General features: G+C 37.7%; 1 protein-coding gene across 5 annotated transcripts in view; it reads right to left on the reverse strand.

Moving 5' to 3' along the window:
• SORCS2 (sortilin related VPS10 domain containing receptor 2) overlaps positions 1 to 18,424 on the reverse strand; it is a 530,132-nt gene that overhangs the window by 343,089 nt on the left and 168,619 nt on the right. For all 5 annotated transcript variants that reach the window (XM_079307025.1, XM_079307023.1, XM_079307024.1 and 2 more), the window contains exon 2: positions 15,051 to 15,118. In XM_079307025.1, coding sequence (XP_079163151.1) covers positions 15,051 to 15,118 — 68 coding nt within the window. The remainder of the gene's footprint in view (positions 1 to 15,050; positions 15,119 to 18,424) is intronic.

Genomic DNA, 18,424 nt, shown 5'->3' on the forward strand with positions numbered 1-18,424 from the left:
TCACTCATTTAATGTTTTTTATTCATGCAGCTTTTGCTGATAGCCTTTCAATCTGAACTACCTTGCTTCCTTTTAATTAATGCTCACTGGGGAGAACATTCCCATTCAAAGTGGGAATAGAATACGTGGATGAAAAGCAAAGAAAACAGGAATAATATCCTTGCCTCTGCTCTCAGAAGGAAATGCCAAAGCCTGAGTGTGCACAGGTACCCAAAGGCACACAGCCCTGGTCTGGACACACCACACCTTGCTAAAACACTGGAGTTAATCAGGCTCCCAGTGAACACCCAGGAATGAGTCTGGATGCTTTTTCCTCCCTCCCTGTTGCACAAAGGTAAGGATGCCTTCTGACTTCATACAGCCTTTAAAAGAATTGGCTAACAGCATTTACAGTTTTCAAACTTAATATTTATGACACTAAACTTTTAAGAAGATAAAACTGAACATTGTGCTGATGGCCAAAGCTCCAGTCTGAATCATCCATATCCCAAGAGAAGGTCATATTTCACAGTTGCATTTGTATCAGTTTCCTGGTCCTTCTGCAGTAGCTCCCTACTGGAACATAAATCAACACAGATTCTTTTGGGGCTTCTGACCCTTTTAAGAGCTTGGCTGTGAGCAATCAGATGGAGATGACCAGCTCTTCCAATGCACAGTTGGTGCAACGTACTACTAATTTATAAATAAGATGAAATTTATAAACTAAGTTAATGATTTTTAAAAGAATTACTGACAAGTCAGAATGTTATAAAGCTTTTTGTAAGGAACTGTGACAATGTCTTCCATGTACTGATTTTCTTACTTGCCTTACTACTCTTTGACCAACCTTCCCTTCACTTGATCTGTAGAAAAACAACTGGAGAATGAACACACCCATCCACCTGAGCAGTTACTACCTCCATTTCTTTTTTAGAAATTCACCAAAAATAATTTATAGAGAAATCTGGCTAAGGAGCACGATGTCAGAAAAGTATTTTTTCTCAAACCAGGTAAGATGGGGAATATCAGAAAGAGAAAACAAAGGTGTAGGCACATGCATTGCTTCCCTGAAGCCCTCTGTCTACAGCAAGGGTCAGCCAGGGTTGAGCAGAGCAAACATCAAGCCCTCTTGTATATTGAACCTTATATTTAAAAAGCCCTTTACTTACCTATGATAAGATGAATATCTGAAGGTTGTGCATCCCTCACAGTAGGCCATTTTCTCCACTTTCCAAATGCTCCCACAACTCTCTTTTTCTACACACCCTGATGTACTTGTCATTTATAGAAATGTTTGGGTAATTTATTTAGCACTTGAATAAAGACAGTGACCAACTTAACACACATGCCAAGAGCTTTGGTAAGTCTTACAATACTCTCAGTGAGTCACATGATGATTTGAAAATAAAATAAGACCACCAGAAGCCACACCTCTTGTGTACCCTACCACTGACCAAATTCTGAGCAGTGGCCCCACACAAATGGAGGCAATCAGTTTTGTTACACTTACATTTGGATGTTCACATCTTTCAGCAGAGGTGGGACTGATCCATTTGCTTGTTTTCAATATGGAGCTAAGCCAAGGTGTTGTGAGCAAACTGTGAAAGAAGCTACTGCCTTGCTGCAGCCACCTGCCATTCAGATGTCCAGGCAGGACTGAGTTAAGCCTGGTTAACTTAATGGGGGAGAGGGACCCAGTTCAACACTGGCACTCTTGCCATTTCTACCAAATGCAGAAGGAAACCAGGAGCCAAGAACCCACTTGGCCTCCAGTGTTCCTCCTTCTGCCCATTACACTAAGTGACAAAGAAAGCAATAAAGTATGAGGCAAACAGAGATCCTTGCTTGTGACAGTCCAAAGAATAGATCAGGAAGATGAAAATAAGTGGATCAGCAGAGTTAGTTCTAACACACCATTTTTCTCCATTTTGATGCCCAACTGATTCAGTCATTGTCAGATGCACAGAGGAAGCCAAAGGCCTTTTAAGCCTACAGTTTTTATTCAAATTAATCTAAACTGTTACATATTAATTATTGCCTTTCTCCCACCCCAAGGAAAATCACCCCATTTCTGCCTAGTTGAAAATTCTTTATGATGCAAAAAAACTTAAATTGCTGAGCAAACTGTCAAGATGAGACAATTCCTGCTGCTGAATTTGAGTTTAACCCTTTTTCTGCTGCAAGACTTCATCTGTGGAACACATACTCCAGCAATCAAACAAAAGCTTCCTCAGAGGGACCAAGCAGAGGGAAAAAGGAATGGGAACAGATGATTACTATTTCCAGAAGAAATAACATAAGGCATGCACTGGACAGATGTTCAGTCTAAAGACTCCACAATTGGTACAGTTTAAGGACCTGACTTGTAACCCAAACAAATTGATAGAGCCCCAGTGGTTCCAAAGGTGATGGAGTACTTTATGCCAATTTGGCTACTTTATTCTCGTGTCTCCCATGCATTTGTAGCCTAAAACACAATTTGCTTTCCAGGACAGAAGATGGAGGGCCACACAGGTGAGCTTGGTCCCAAGGGTAAGATCATACAGTTCACTTCTGGAGTGGCTGTTTTCTGGTAATCAACCTGTGACTTGCTGAAAGGGAAATCTTGTTTATTGTGAGTTTAGCAGCACCAACAGCTGCTACTTCTCATGGGAATTTTACAGACAGAGTGCAGAGGAAAATTAAACAGTGAATTTATAACACAATGTGGAGTTCCAAAAGGAAACCTGGAACAACCCCTATGTGATCTAGGCTAATCCCAACATTTTCTTTGCAATGTGTAACACAGTCATTCACTTTGCTTCACCTACCTGAAAGAGAACAGACTAGAGCCTTTTCATAAATACTATTTCCCATTAGCCAGCCAAATGGAACATATACATTCAAAGAAAGACAGAATCATAACACATAAAAGTTTTGCCCTTTGTTCTTTCATTTCTCTCCTAACAAAACACTAAGACAAAACAACATGTTCAAGGGAAAAACTTTCAACAGAACAAGTGCAACCTGACTCCCTTACCCATCCCCTGCTCTGAATGTTTTCATGGCAAAGACTGTTTCACTATTTTGCTACATGAATTGAAGCAAAACCATCAGCTTTTCTCAAAGGTTCTGGAGTGGCTACTGTATATTTGAACTTTCAAAGTTAATGTTGACTTTTATCCCATTTCCTTTGAATTATATTCAGTTAACCTAAATTCCTCACATAGTCCACAAAAGAATCCAGCTTTGATGGGAAGATGCCAGGAGACAAGAAATCTACCACACTGCACCTCTTAAAATTACTTCTCAGCTTATTATCACCTTTTAAAGCAATCAGAAGATTTTACTCCAAAGATTTCAGGTGTCTACATTGACTCTTGAAGTACTGTCAATTAACAACATACATATACAATAGTATAAGTTAAGCTAAAGAGGATTCAAAATTATCCTAAACCCAAATCCAATAGCAATAAAAACTACTGTATGAAGTCCACTCTTTGAATAAGACTTTAGATTTACCTACATTCCAAAAGCCCTCAAAAAATTCTGCTTTCCACTTTTCAATATCCTCATTTAACACTCTTCTAAGTGAAGGATCATTAAAACATAAATTCTCCTTCCTTTCCTTACAAAACCTAATGTTTCTGGTCACAATCTTCAAAAGAAAAAAAAAAAAATCATTACTCTGCCATTCGTCTGACTGATGCTTTATTTAGAAGAGCCTATGTTACAACCAATTACAGTACATCCTGCCTAATTACCTGGGAGTTGCTCTACAACAAAATACAATTCTATTACTAGAAATAATGGGCTTGGCTTTGGTTTGTGGATTACAGCAGCTGCAGCCAAGAGATGTCATAAATAATGTACCAGCAACTAAATCAAAACCTATCAAGAATTCACAGTGCATAACAAAAGTGAGGACAAAAAGTTAATGCTGGCATCCCCACTGCTCTTACACTGAGTGGTTCACTGCAAACAAGACCAATGTTATCTTTCTGTACAGGTAATGAAGTGACTTGGGTGTCTAAACAATTTCTAAAGAATTGAATTTCCCCTGCTAATGATTTCAGCATTTCACACTTATTTTTGCATTCAGATAAATAAAGTAACTATTCAAAACAATTCACCATAGAATTGTCTATTTTATATTGTGAGAGCAGCAGAAAGGAACTTCCAGAAAACAGATAATCCCAGTTGTGCAAATGGAATTAAAAAAAAAAAAAAAAAAAAAATCTGTGTCACTTCCCAAGGAAAGGGATCAGAATGTGAAGCCAGTCCAGTGGAGGGTCATTAAGATGCTGGGAACTGGAGCATGCAATGTACAAGGAATGGCTGAGGGAGCTGGGTTAGGTCATCCTAGGAAATGAGGCTAATGGAGAATCTCATTTCACTCTTTCAGCATCTAAAGAGAAGTTTTAAAAGAGACAGGGTCAGGGTAGACAGTGAAAAGGCAATAGGTGGCAAGCACAAACTGCAAGATGGGAAGTGCCAGCTGACATAATCCCTTGCAATGACAGCAGCAAAGCATTGCCCAGCAAAGCTGTGAGATTTCCCACCTGGACATTTTTCAGAACTAGGCAGGATGAGGCCATGGGTGACCTGATTAACTTCTTCAGCAGCTCCTACTTTGAGCAGGGGTTGTACATGATGCCCATTGTGCTCCCATGCAACTAAAATCTTTCTCTGCATGGACACAATACAGCAGAAACTTGCCAGTAAAGCAGTAGTATAAGTGACCAACTCAGTATCAGAAAACTTATGTCCTATTCCCAACCCTAACAAACATATTAAAGAAAAAAATACTGATTCTTATTATAATAACAGCACTGTGTATCTATTCCAAATATGAAATTGAAAAATAAATAAATAAATAAATTCTAAGAACTCAAGCATTTGGATGCACCAAGACATCCAGTTAGTATGAAAATCAAATATAATTTGATATTTAAACATTCACTCATATTTATTCATTGATGTACCCTAGAAATGTTTACATGCCTTTTCAGAAGCTAAGTCTTATCATTTTGAAGATCTTGGAACTCCAACCCTGCTTTTCCCATACCAGGGCACATTAAGAGATTCCCTCTAACTGGACCTGTTCAAGTAATGCTATGATAGGTCATGGTGCCTTGTGAAGCATATTTGTAACACACTTTTCTGGTCTTTACATAATTAACTTTGCTTTCTTCTTCAATTTTATTTAAAGATTATTCTTGGATACTTTCCCCTCTGGAATACCAACAGATTAATATATTCACATGAGGCCACATGGAAAGATGAGGCATGGGAGTTTTCACTTTAGGCTTTCACACTGTGCTGCACTTCCACAGTGCAGAGCTTTAATCTTTTACTGGTGCATCCTGCCCACTAGCACTAGGCATTCTGAATTGTACTGAAAACTGCACCAAAATAGCATCAAAAGCTTAAGTATCATGCACCTGAAATCATCATATATACATAATTCCATCACATGTATATTTTGCTTCCAAATATTTCTAAAAGGGGATAAAAAGTAAAATACTATTTATTTTCTAACTTTACATGTCAGGCTGAAGAAAACTAAATATTAATGATACTTGAGAGAGCAGTATTTAGCATGGAAGCTGCATAGGGGGAGGGTAAAGGGAGAGAAATCTCAAACTGTACTAAGAATACTTCAGAACAGCACAACTCAATTTTTTCATTCTATCCCAAAGAAACATTGCAAAATTGGGGACCGGATAGCATATGCTAAGAATTAAGATAAAACAATTATAAGTTTCCAAATTCTTGGAGGAGAGTAAAATTTAAAATAATTTCACATTGAAGTCATCAGAACAGCCAACCATCCTAAGGAAACATCAGCATTACAGAAAACTGTTCTAAATCATACAGAAAGCAAAATCAAACATCCCCTTTCTGCCAGAAAGGAAAGCTCAGAAGCCAGGCTTTTAAAAGGTTGAATGACATAGATGCTTTTGAAACCAATTTTTAAGTTTTTTGATATTAAGAAAGCACATTTTACCACATATCTCTTTACTTGTTTCTCTAGCTTTTGCCCAGGGGTGGTTGTATTTCACTGATACTGTGATGTCTTTTTATCAAGGGGTATAATGTAAACTGCATGCACACTCTTAAAGAAAAAAGATATCCAGAAGATATATTATGTCCATTTGGTAAAGAGGGTACATACCAGATTTAAAAAATTAACTCATACAGATGCTTTTCAACAAACAGGTGATAACAAGTATTGCCCTGCTCCTGTCCAAAATGACAATTACAGATCCTATAATGGAAAGCTGGGATAAAATTTATTCACTGGTTATTGAAATATCTACAGTCTGTCAAAGCAACTATGAGGAGAAAGCCCTGCCATCAAAAGGATATCAACTCTGGGACACCTTCAAAAAAACAGGTTTGGAGCTGATATGTTAGGCCAAAATATCAAAACTTACTTAACACCTCATCTAAAAAGCAGCTTCTCCAGTCTGGACTGAAGCAATCATGTACAGAAGAGACAAACCAGTTCTATGAAAGAAGGAGGGTAACTGCTAGCAAAAAAAGGCTAGAAGAGAAAATCAATGAGAAAGTGAAATACTTTTTTGGAAGGTTAGCTCAAGAATAGGTATTTCTTGAAACAAAGTAACTTGCAATCCCTATTCTATATGCAATAGAAGAAAAATACACCAAGGGAGAAATAGGAGGAGCAAAAGCAGGGGGGGACAAACTCTACTTACACATAAACCCCCCCAAAATATTTTTTTTTTTAAATTAGCTGGAACAGAGATTCAATTGACTAATTGACAAATTATCAGTCATCTTTTCAATGAGACACTGCAGAGAGAGGGAGGAAAAACCCTCAACTAACATTCTGCATTTCAGAAAGCAAAAAAAAAAAAAAAAATTAAGACATTTAAATCTTGATGTAAAATGCATTTCATTTTTGTCAACTACCCACACCCTCAAATTCTGCAGCATGTAAGATTATATTTACATTTAAGAAACTGGCCTGTATCGAGTTTTTAATTGTCCCAATTCTTATCAAATTAAAGCAGAGAAAACTGCCTAACAATATGATGATCTTAATAAATAAGTTATGTGGGAAATACTGCCTTTGTTATTTTCGCACTGAAAAATATACTCCATACTGCAGAGATAATGAGAGTATAAAACATTAACATTACATTTTTCTATACCATTCTGCATAATTAACCATGCAGCTGCTCATTCATTCAGTCCCAACGACCAAATTAATTTGCAATCAGTTCACAGTGGATGCTCTGGAGCAGACTGCACGTACTGCAGAAGCAAGTGAAGCTGCTCACATTCCACACTCCACATCAGTGCACAAGTGCTCAACTCTGAGATGCAACAGGGGGTTGCAAAATGGTATTTTCAAAGATCATCTATGAAAAGGCACTGCACCATCAGCTGCCTCATAGGGGAAATATGGATATTTTCAGGTGAGTCTCATGGTGTATCCATGATTTCTGATGGACTCCTGTCCTTCTCAGGCTCAGGCCAAAAACTTTAAGGACACAAACAAACATCCATAAACATTACAGCTCCTTCCTATTATTTGTATTAGTGCAGTATTACAGCCCCAGCACTGATGGAAATGCCACAATAAGCTCTCCAAATTAATTATGTTCCCAAGAAACAAAAGACCAAAGAAAAGCAAAGTAATGGCAGGTTCTCAGAAAAGGTCCCAGAATAGGCTGAAGGTGGAACCAGCAGTTTCACTAGTTGCTGAGTGGATCACATGTACCTTTCACGAGTCCCCTGAAACCATGACTTCACCCTTTTCAGATTTAAAAAAAAAATCCTGTCCCAGTTTTTATACCCCATTCATCATCATGAAAATGCAATGAGCAATGCTTTGATTGTTGTTTCTTACTTATTTCATTTTGCAGAGTGGCAAGGGAAACATTGATACATATATATATATATATAGAGAGAGAATGAGAGACAGAGAGAGGAAGAGATGGTGCCATTCTATCTGCCCCAGGTTGTGGGCCCTGCACCTCCCTGCTGTGCCAGCCTGCTGATAGTGGGAGCTAATGAATGACAATGCAGCCAAGTACCAAAAAACCTGATGGCTCAACTGTTTTCATATGGACTTACTACAGAGGAATCATGCCACCATAAAATCTCCAAGATTGCTGTTCTCAGTTTGCTCATATAGAAATGTGGATCATGGGCAACACTTCCCTCTTTTATGCAGGGAGGGAAAAAGTAAATCACAAGCCCCATGGATGACTAATGCATACAGAGACAGCATTTCCTGTTTCTCACCTTCAGCCTTTCTGCTGAAGCTGGCAAGAAAAAGGATCATTTCTTCTAGGGAGGCTTATTTAATAAGATACCATGACAAAACTGAGGAAACACCAGCAAAGTAACATCCTGCTGCTACCAGCCTGTATGTTTTGGGAAGGAAAGACCAATTCTGTTACCATCAGTCCTGGCCAAACAGATTCTACTTAAAACAAGAACATGTGGTATAATTCCCACAAAGTCTGTGGCACTGCTTAAAGCAATCAGAAATTCTATTACTTGGGCTCAAGTTACTCAAACAAGAGAAAAGGATTCTTAAGCCATTTAAAATAAATGGTTATTCTTTCTCAATAAATTGACTCACTCATTATGAGTTATATCTTGCAATGACTTAATTCATTTTCCAGAAGGAGGATTAAGGGGAAAAAAAAAAAATCAACCTGTAAAGCAGCAAAATTCTCATGCTCTAAGATGTATTTAATATGTTCAGCAAGCTTCAATAACCACAAGTGTACTGCAGGAGCCCTGTCCTAACTACATAAATCACAGCTTTCTAACTGGATCTTAACTCACAGGTCATATATTCTCTACATGATCACAAACTAGTGCAGAAACACGTTAATATTCAAAATCATCATCACTATTCCAAGTTGTTGAAGACACAGAAAAGTAGTTATGACACAGCACTCATCTGTGACCAACAGATATTCAGTAAAGAAATTTGGATAGGCTTATTTGGTAGCTTTTACTTACTTGAAGGATATATTTTTTTCAGTCCATGGTAGATCTCCACTACCCATTAAAAACATCAGTAATCACCTCTTCAATACCTTGCACATTCCAAGGTTTGTCAAGATATGTTTATTTAATTTCCTCTACCTTCTACATATTTTTCCTCCTGACACCCATAATAAAACATTGCTGGTATGCTGAAACCCACTACATCCACTTTTTAACTACGGTTTTACAGCACATTTTAAATGTCCAAAATAAATTTAAAATAAAGGCTTTCCTGCACAATTCAACTCATAATGGCACATTGTTTAGTATTAGTGAGACAATGCAAATTGCAGCAAAGTATTTGTAATACTGCTAGATGAATATGGAAATATGAACAAAGAGCATAAAAAAAAAATCTGTTGTTCAGTAAGAGAAATAAAATTCTAATTGTAAGTGCCTTTTCAACACTACTGGCCAAACCATTTGCTCAGTGGAATAGGTGTAAATAAGGATATAATAGGAGCACAAAAGAGCTGCACAGCTATAATTGAGGACACTCTATTTTGATTGCAGAACTTGCATTACTCATGATGATGCATTAGCTAGAGAAAGCACAGCTAGACATTAGATCCCAAGCTGAGTTCTCTGGGCTAATAATTAGAAAGCCATTTCTTTTTCTTTTTTAACTTAGAAGGAGAAAATTTGATATGAAAATCACAGACTCAATAACTCCATCCCTTGGGGCAATTTCTGCAAAGTCACTTTTCAAAGCAGAGCCACAATATAAGGTCATTTGGAAGTACAAGTTGTTGCAGAATATAGTTGCTCATTTATTAAGCAGTACTTAATACCAAAAATTTCACTGGGGCAATGAACTTACATTAGGAGTTGTTGTTTTCCTTTTTAATTTCAGGAAAAAGCTGAAATGAGATTCACCTACAAGTCCAAAGATTTTGGAAACAAATGTCCATATTCATTTTGACACCTTCTGTGAGCCACCTGGACTTTCCTGAGCCATATGTTATACACTGTATCCACCTTAAAAGAATCTCCAACTCTTTGTAGTCTGGATTTTATCTTTAGTGCAGGTCTGCACTCTGTGTAAATGCCCAAAGCTCCCTGCAGTCACAGTGCCCTGCCTGCTCCTGATGGCCAGCAGCTTTGCACAAGTGAGTCTTGTCCTTGAATAGGTGTTCCCTTGCTGTGGGTGTCTGTGCCACCACACACAGGACATTCCTGGCTCCCTGGGGTTTGGCAAGCATGATGCTGTTTCTGAGGCTCTCTCTGTTGTCACCACCACCAGCCACTGATCTGGACTTCCAAACTCCCACAGTGCTTTGACTTTTCTTCCCCCTCAGGCTGCTTTTGGAGTAAGGAGGCTCAGCTGGGATATCCAAAAATATTTAAGGAGGTGGGGAAGTCTGCTTCTTCATTTAGTATTTCTTTACCAATAACATGAGGCAGAACAACCCAAAAGCTCTGAAAACAGGGCATTCAGCACAAACAGCATTTGTTTTGCTGTGGTGAAGCAGTAACAACGTGGTGATGCCATTGGGAACAATGGCAATTACACAGCAAACCACTTTAGCATTACTGTATCATTACAGTTTGATAATATCCAATCAAAACTTTATTAGCAATCATCAGCAGCATCTATTATTCATTGCTTTGATAAGCTAAGAAAGGGAAGGCTGCATGTCTACCAGTAACAGGACTCTGAGCCTAAGCACAGGGTTGGAAGGTAATTCCATGGTCACATAGTGCTGAGTCACCACTGCATAACCTTCTGCAATATTACCATCTCACTTGTTCCATTTATAAAACTGAATAATAATAATCAACTATATTTCCACTATTATCCAGAATAATTAACTCAGGTATCATTAATTATATATTATATATTATATATTATATATTATATATTATATATTATATATTATATATTATATATTATATATTATATATTATATATTATATATTAATTATCATTAATTTCATAGTGGTTACTAATTCATAGTTAAAATATTTGATTGTAAAATGTAATACATCTTAAGTTGCAGGCAGTCAACAGGTGCAAGCAGATATCCAAGGTTGTAAAATATGCACACCAATATATTTGTGCACAAATGGGTCCATAAAGAATATGAAAACACACACTCAAGCTAAATGGTCAGTTGGTTTCAGCTCCTTTATACTGTAATAGGCTGGACAAATATGTGTGTGAACTCTGACATGAATAGCTCTAGTATATAAAGTATCTTCTATATCTGCACAACTTATGACAATCATTTTGAATTCTCAGTTTTTTCCTTATGCTAATGAGCTCCAACATGACAACCAACCTGTATTCCCAATATGTACCACAGTTTAGAAACTCTAAAAGTAGACCTGGAAACAATCCTCTATTCCTTCTCAAAAAGTTTCGTTTATATTCAAGAGGTAGTCAATGCTATCTTTATTTATTTCCCTACCTTATTTTGAGTAAAATAATTATACAATTTACACTGACAATTACTTAATAAGAAAATTAGGAAAGCATCAGAAGTAGCTGACTTAAAGAAGCACAGTCTGGTATTTTTAAACTGCATATTTCCATCAAGATTTTGTCTTCACCTCTTCAGTGTAATCTGACATGGCTGTTATGAGTAAAAACCTTGTTAAAAATTTCATTACAAAGCACTCTTTTCCCTATTTATTTAACAATGAAAAAATTCTAAGGTAATTAAAATTTAGGTCTTCTAAGCCTGCAATCTCACTTATGTGTGCAGGCATAAGTTACCTACACAACAATGCTCTGAGAGGTACAAATATGCAACATCAAGATCCACCCACAAATCTTCTTCACATAGAGCACCCTCACCTAGGCATGTACCTCTGACTGGTATTTTTCACCACCATTTGCATCACTCTTAAAAGTCTGACTGCAGCTCCAAGGTCACTGAGAACAAACATGTGTCACTAGACCATCCTTTTTCATTCTTTGTTCCACTAAACAAGGAGAAAAAAATTCTTTTGAGAGATGGGAGAAAAGGAAAGAGATGAAGTGGAAATGTGTTTTAGAAGATGAAAGACACTGTTTCAAGGAACAAAATAATGGATAAACACAAAGATAGGTTAGTATTTACTGACCAGAAAGAGAAACTGGGATATTAATGTTAAAAATTACCCTAGTCAGAATTGAACAGTTTATAAAACTAGTTTGTTTATTTTCATGTATTGAAAATAAAGTGAAAGAAAACTAAGTCACTTAGTGACTTAGACAATATTATTTCTGGTATTATCTAGCCAGGCAAGATAGGAACAAAAACATTTGGCCAATGCAGGAAAAAACTGGAGAGAATCTATTCCCACTAGAGCACAGAAACAGATTAATGGCATTTCTCTGCTAACAAAAAAAAAAAAAGTCCTGTATTGTTTTTCACACCTGTTTTACAGCATATTTGTTTGATATAAATAAGAAGAATGCAAAACAGAATGAAACAAAAAGGTTGAAAATATATACACTATGCATACTAGGCAGGCTGCCAATATGAATACAACACTCAGTTGCATCAACAAAAATGGGTGAAAACTGGGGAAGCTCCAATCATTTTACACAAGGAAAAATACAGAAATCCCTTGACTGTAAGGGAGTTCAGCTTAACTCAGTTATTTAATACAGATAGTGAGCTACATCTCAACAGAGAGGGGCACTGTTTGATACTTTTGCAATAGTTGGTGTGATTTGCACTCTGATCCAAGCACTTTGTAACTCTTCCAGCTTGACAGCTGTGAGTGTCTCTTCTATGTCACAGCAGGCAGAGGTGGAGGAAGGAGGTGAGCCCAGAACATATCCAGGCATGGATCACCAAGGTAGTAACCCCTGGCCCAAGCACTCACCTTAAGCTTTCACTCACTTCCTTTCAGCTTTTCCATCCTGGTTTTAGAAACCACAGAATCATAGAATGGTTTGGTTTGGGTTGGAAGGGACCTTAAAGACCATCTAGTTCCAACCCCTCTGCCAGGGGCAGGGAACCTTCCACTAGACCAGGTGACTGAAAACCCATCCATGTCTCATCAACAAGTCCTGACCTTCATCAGGGAGTGAGCTCCCAGGGGTTCTCTTGACAAAATGGGCAGCTCAAGGAACGCTGATGTCCAGACCCTGGCTGGGCTGTGCCCTGTGAAATTGCAAGACACCCCCAAGGAGAGTCCCCCAAGGCCCCATCCCTGCTGCACTAAAGTAGAGCCATGGACACCTGGCACATCCCCAGAGCCTGACACCACAGAAAGCCCTGAGGACATCTGTGCCCAGCCCTTGGGGTGGGACCATGACCTGTGCCAGTACCAAAGCATCTGGTACATCTGTTACTTGTAAGTAAAAAGGCACAGTTCCCAGATGATGCACGCTAGTATCGATTTTATTTGAACAGAGTTCACACCAGTTCTTCGCACCAGCTGTCAGCAAGGTCTGGATGACCTTCTTTTAAGTGTTTATGTTCTCCAAAGAAAGAAACATCATCTGAAGCCTAGTTTATGTTTATTTTAAAAGATCAAAGAATTTATTTTGAAGAATCCAACTGAAAATGCTTAAAAGACTATGATAGATACCCTGAAGTATGGATTGGAAAACTTAAAATCCATTGCACATGTTGAATGGGCCAATGACAAATAATAGGAAAGCAGTGTGTGCTTATGCAGTTGGGAGTATCCAAACTGTCATGTGGTTGTCTTATTTTCACAAGATGTTGGACAAAAATTAAAACAGAAACAAATGTGCAAAAAATTTTGCATCTTGTCAGTTTAACGGATAGTTACAAATGAACTGTCATAGCCCTAAAAAGGCCAGTCTTGAGCCAATGCTAAGCAGTCTCCATTTGATCTTACTCTTTCCTGAATACCTCCTCCTTACAACTAGAAATTTCTAGAAATACCCTTACTCTGCATGGACCACTGGCCAGACTGAGCACTAGTCAGACACTGGTATGACAACAAGTTATTGTAGAAGCACTGTCACCAAGAAACCCCACACAGTTAAGACAATGCCACCTCTTTCAAAATAGGTAACAAGGCTGTCTTGCAGCATGTCCCACTCCCTTTTCCCTTACCCAGTCCTTTTCTTGGATTGTCTCTGTAAAGGTCCTTACACTCACAGCTGAAGGTCAACTCCCCATTGAAGCTCTTGGGAAAGCATGAAGTTTACAAATACCTAAGCCACAAGGTTTTAGATAAACTATCTGTTTCTAGACCCAAAGCTTATGAGCTAAATTTGAATTTCACATATGACTGCTTAAGTCTCCTGTCATTTATTTCTACTGCGAGAGATAACCAGCAAAATTAGCAGAGCAAATACTGGTGCAGTATCACATTTGTTGATAACAGTGAAATACTTTTGCTTTTCAAATGCACATGATGGGTCTAGCCAAAATTTGTTGTGGAAAATTTATACAGACCCACACACACCAAAGGAAAAAAAATATTAGAGCACAAAAAGTCTCCTTAGCAAAAGACAACTGGTTATCTGAGAAGATAACAGTGTGACTAGTATAAAATAGACTTACCTTATCCCTGAACGTGCAATCTGTGCACATACAGGCAACAAGCATATTGATATCTTAATTCACAAGTATTATGACAATGAGAATCACTTAGAAATTTATTTGGAGTACTATTTATTCCCAGTAGTCATAAAACACAATATGACCCATGCTGCTGGTATATTTCATCCAGACAATCCTAACTGCTTCCCAAGCAGGATTATTTACTAACCTCAATACGCTACTCAAGCAGAAAAAATTCCCAGAAGACACATCCCAACACAGTAAGCATTTCAAACTTTTTACATAAATTTGATACAGAATTTCTAGGAAAAGGAAAAACATGGCAACTTGTAAAGTGGCATCAAGAAGTTACCTTATATTCTCTATCATTCTTTGTTTCTATTGTTAAAACTCTAATTCAACTAATTACAAACTCTAATTCAACTATAGAAAATGCATTTAAGGAAGAGAAGGACTAAGATGACAATCTGGATAATCTTACTACAATAGCATCAGTCAGCTACCAACTCACCTCAGTGATGGATCTATTCCAAGAACAGTAGGAGAGAAGGTTATAGAAAAACAGAGACTCACCTCCATAAAGAGCTCTCTAGAACTTTCCCCATGTCAGTATGATAATACTTGGTAAGGATCAGGATCACCTAGAAGAAAATGAGAATAAATAGATTTAAATATGGAAACTGATGTAAGAAACAGAAACAGACACGGGCAGCATAATTTGGGAAATACAAAAGTGAGGCTTCTGATAATCTGAACAGCATTGCACCTCATTTTTAGCTCTTAAGAGTTTTGCTTTTTAGCCTGGCTTTTTCATTTCTCTTTCTGGGAAGAGTCATTTCAGCACTTGAAGTTTTCTGCAAACCTGGTGACTGTGAAAGATTGCCCATTTCATATAAGTAGTGGAGTTGGAATTGTCACATAAATACCATCAACACACAACATTCCCCAAACAATCTTTATGACTTTCTGATTAGGAAAAAACAATCTGGTTGCTGGTTTAAATTTAGAAGGCAACTCTAGAGACCCAATTATTTTTTTATCCAAAGTATTAAACAATGGTGATTAATTTTGATTATCCAGATTTTTAAAAAATCAGGAAAAAAATTAGCTCTGGCCTTTCTTACAAGATCAGCAATGCAACTTTCACAGCTATCACTTTTAATTTCTTGAAGACTCACTTTTTCCCCGTCATGAACCAACTCTGTGCTCAGTAAATTACTCATCTACATCAGCAAGGGCCAACAAAATACACAAGCAAATTTCATTCACAAAACATCTTCACCCTATAAAAAAAGAGTCAGCAAAAAATACTTTCCATCTGCTCAACACTTGGCAAATTCACTGTCAAATAATGTAAAGCCCTAGTCCACAAGCAGTGTATCAAACTCAGTACTGTGGTTTATCTTTGGATCTTATACAGGGTTCTTTCACTTGCTGCCAGTCCATATTAATGACTCTTAGGGCCACATTCCCACAGAGGTAGAACAGGCTGGTTCCCTGACTGGAGGCTTTCCTTAATGTGGGGTCAACACCAGCCTCCAACAGTTTGGAGCAAGCTGTAATTTAAGTGGCACTGCTCTGCTCCTGACCACCTGATGAAATCACCAGCAAACAGCAACTGTAGGCATTCACTTTCATTAGTCAGATAATTAATATGCTGATGATACATTTATGCTGCACTCCCTGTATGCTGGAGCTTGTGAGAGAACAGAATTCCAGACCAAGGAAGTTATTACATGGAAATAATGCAGCGTTTTACAGAACTGAGGTATAATACTAGTCTCACTCAGGGTTAGCCAAACCTAATAAATTCACAACACATATTCCTGGATGTATATTGATATAAGCAAAAGTGGAAACAATCCATAATTCACATGTAGTATTATTCACTCCTATTCTCAAAAGAGTCACAATCTACCAGATCACTATTTTGGATTTGATTATTTATAAAAATAAAAGTTTGGCTTTAAAAAAGAAAAGAAAAAAAATTAATAGGTTACTACAAGAGTTACAAAGCAAAGAGAAAGAACCATTTCCCAAAGGAGACTGTATCTATAGATGAGATTCCTGGCTACAGCCCAAGCACGTTCCACCAGGTCAGCTATTTATTGCATTGTCAGTGTCTTAACTACAGCTTTCTCTGGCACTTGCAACTAAGAAGAAAAAAAGAAACTTCACTACTGGGAGCATCTATTGGTTCCAATTAGTAAGGAAAAAGTTTCAGACTGTGCTTTTCCAAACAAGTATAATTCCTCTTAAGTCACAAACACTGGTCTGGATTTTTTTTTTTTTTTTAAGAGATACGAGAATGCATACTTGGTATGTAAACATTAAAAAAACAGAAAATACCTAAAAATACAAGAGATTATACTTTGTTTCCTTCTATTTATGCAGAAATGGAGGCTGAATCCTGAACTTTTTTCATCCTGTACATCCTAGAATTAGGAATTTTAAAATTCAGAAAATTTTTGGCCACACTTGTTGGAGCCATCCTTCCACAGGCTAAGCCTGATGTTTCATTCCTAAATTAAACAGACTGAAATCACACACAGAAAATCCTGTTGGGTCACCCTCAGTCCACGTGCTTTGAGCACACACTGAACCAGAGAGCCACTGCTGTTCCACACACTTCAGCTAAAGGGCTTTCTGCAAAAAAACTGCAAAGGAAACTGCAAACTGGAGTGGGGAACAGCCATCAGCAGTAAAACATCTTCTTGATGCTGCAGAATTGGTGCTTGAAACTGAGTCAGAGCTCTTTCCAATCTGACTGGTAAATTCATGTAAAAATTTAAGCACCTTATTTTGCACTTTGGAAACAAAAGCCATAAGAAGTCATCTTTGAACTCTTGAACACCATTAGCAGATTCTTGTCACAACTTAAGAAGCATGAAGCTGCTGAGGAGCTGACCATCATTTCAACCATGCCAGTGGATTTCATCCCAGTACCTGAATAATGGAGACCAGCTATTTAACAGATTTACAGCACAGTACTTTAGACTGTGGGCATCTTTTCAGGCGTTCCTGCTAACCTGTTGGTAGTTTTTCCAAATTAATAGATAGATCCAAAGAACAGAAGGAATTATTTCACAATGAAAGCATAAATGTCTTCAGGATCTCTGGATTCTACCCTTCATTTTTAAGAGCAGAAGCCTGTTTCACTGATTTCATTTTAATGAGACTCTATAATTATGAGCATTTTACAGGCTGGATTGAAGTCAGTGGTTCATACACATGGTTCTCCTAGTGAAAGTGCTTGGGTGGCCTGTGGCTGGGGAGAGGCACAGCAGCAACTGAGCAATGATCAAGGATATGATTCTTAATCAGCTCATACTACCATCAGTCATGGACAGCCAAAATAAATTTAACTTTTTTCTGTTATTATTTTACAGTTAAAATAAGTTTAGGCAATAAAGGAGAAATAGATTTATCAGATTTTTACTTTAAGATGGATTTATAGGATTATCTAGAAATCTCCATCCACACTTACAGAGATTTGTGAAAACCTTTTAAACCATTTATCTTAAATTTACCCACAATTCTTTGAGTTCCCTTCCAGAATATGACAATGGAGGTGACAACAATGATTACTCTTGTGTGCAAGGGACCTACAAACACCTGGGGGAGCTTCTGGACAAAAATACTGCAAGGGAAAAAAGAAAGTGAAATCTTTCAGCTTTTATCACCAAATTGGTACTCTATTACCTGATCTTTACCAATGCCTTTGGCAAAGGCCTCTCCATAAAGCCAGTATTTCTATGTGGCACAGTATGGAAGACAAATCCCTCAGGATTCTAAGACTCAATTGCAATGTGCATTAAAAGTTAGTTTTCCATGGAAGAAATAACTAGCTCCAGTCATTTTCTCTGTACTGGGCCTTCAGAAGTTTCTCTACCTCATCCTCCCCCTCCTTTTTTGGGGGGGGAGAGGGGCAGTGGGGTGCACAGATG

This window comes from Erithacus rubecula (assembly GCF_903797595.1).
Source record: "Erithacus rubecula genome assembly, chromosome: 5".
Classification (NCBI taxonomy): Eukaryota; Metazoa; Chordata; class Aves; order Passeriformes; family Muscicapidae; genus Erithacus; species Erithacus rubecula.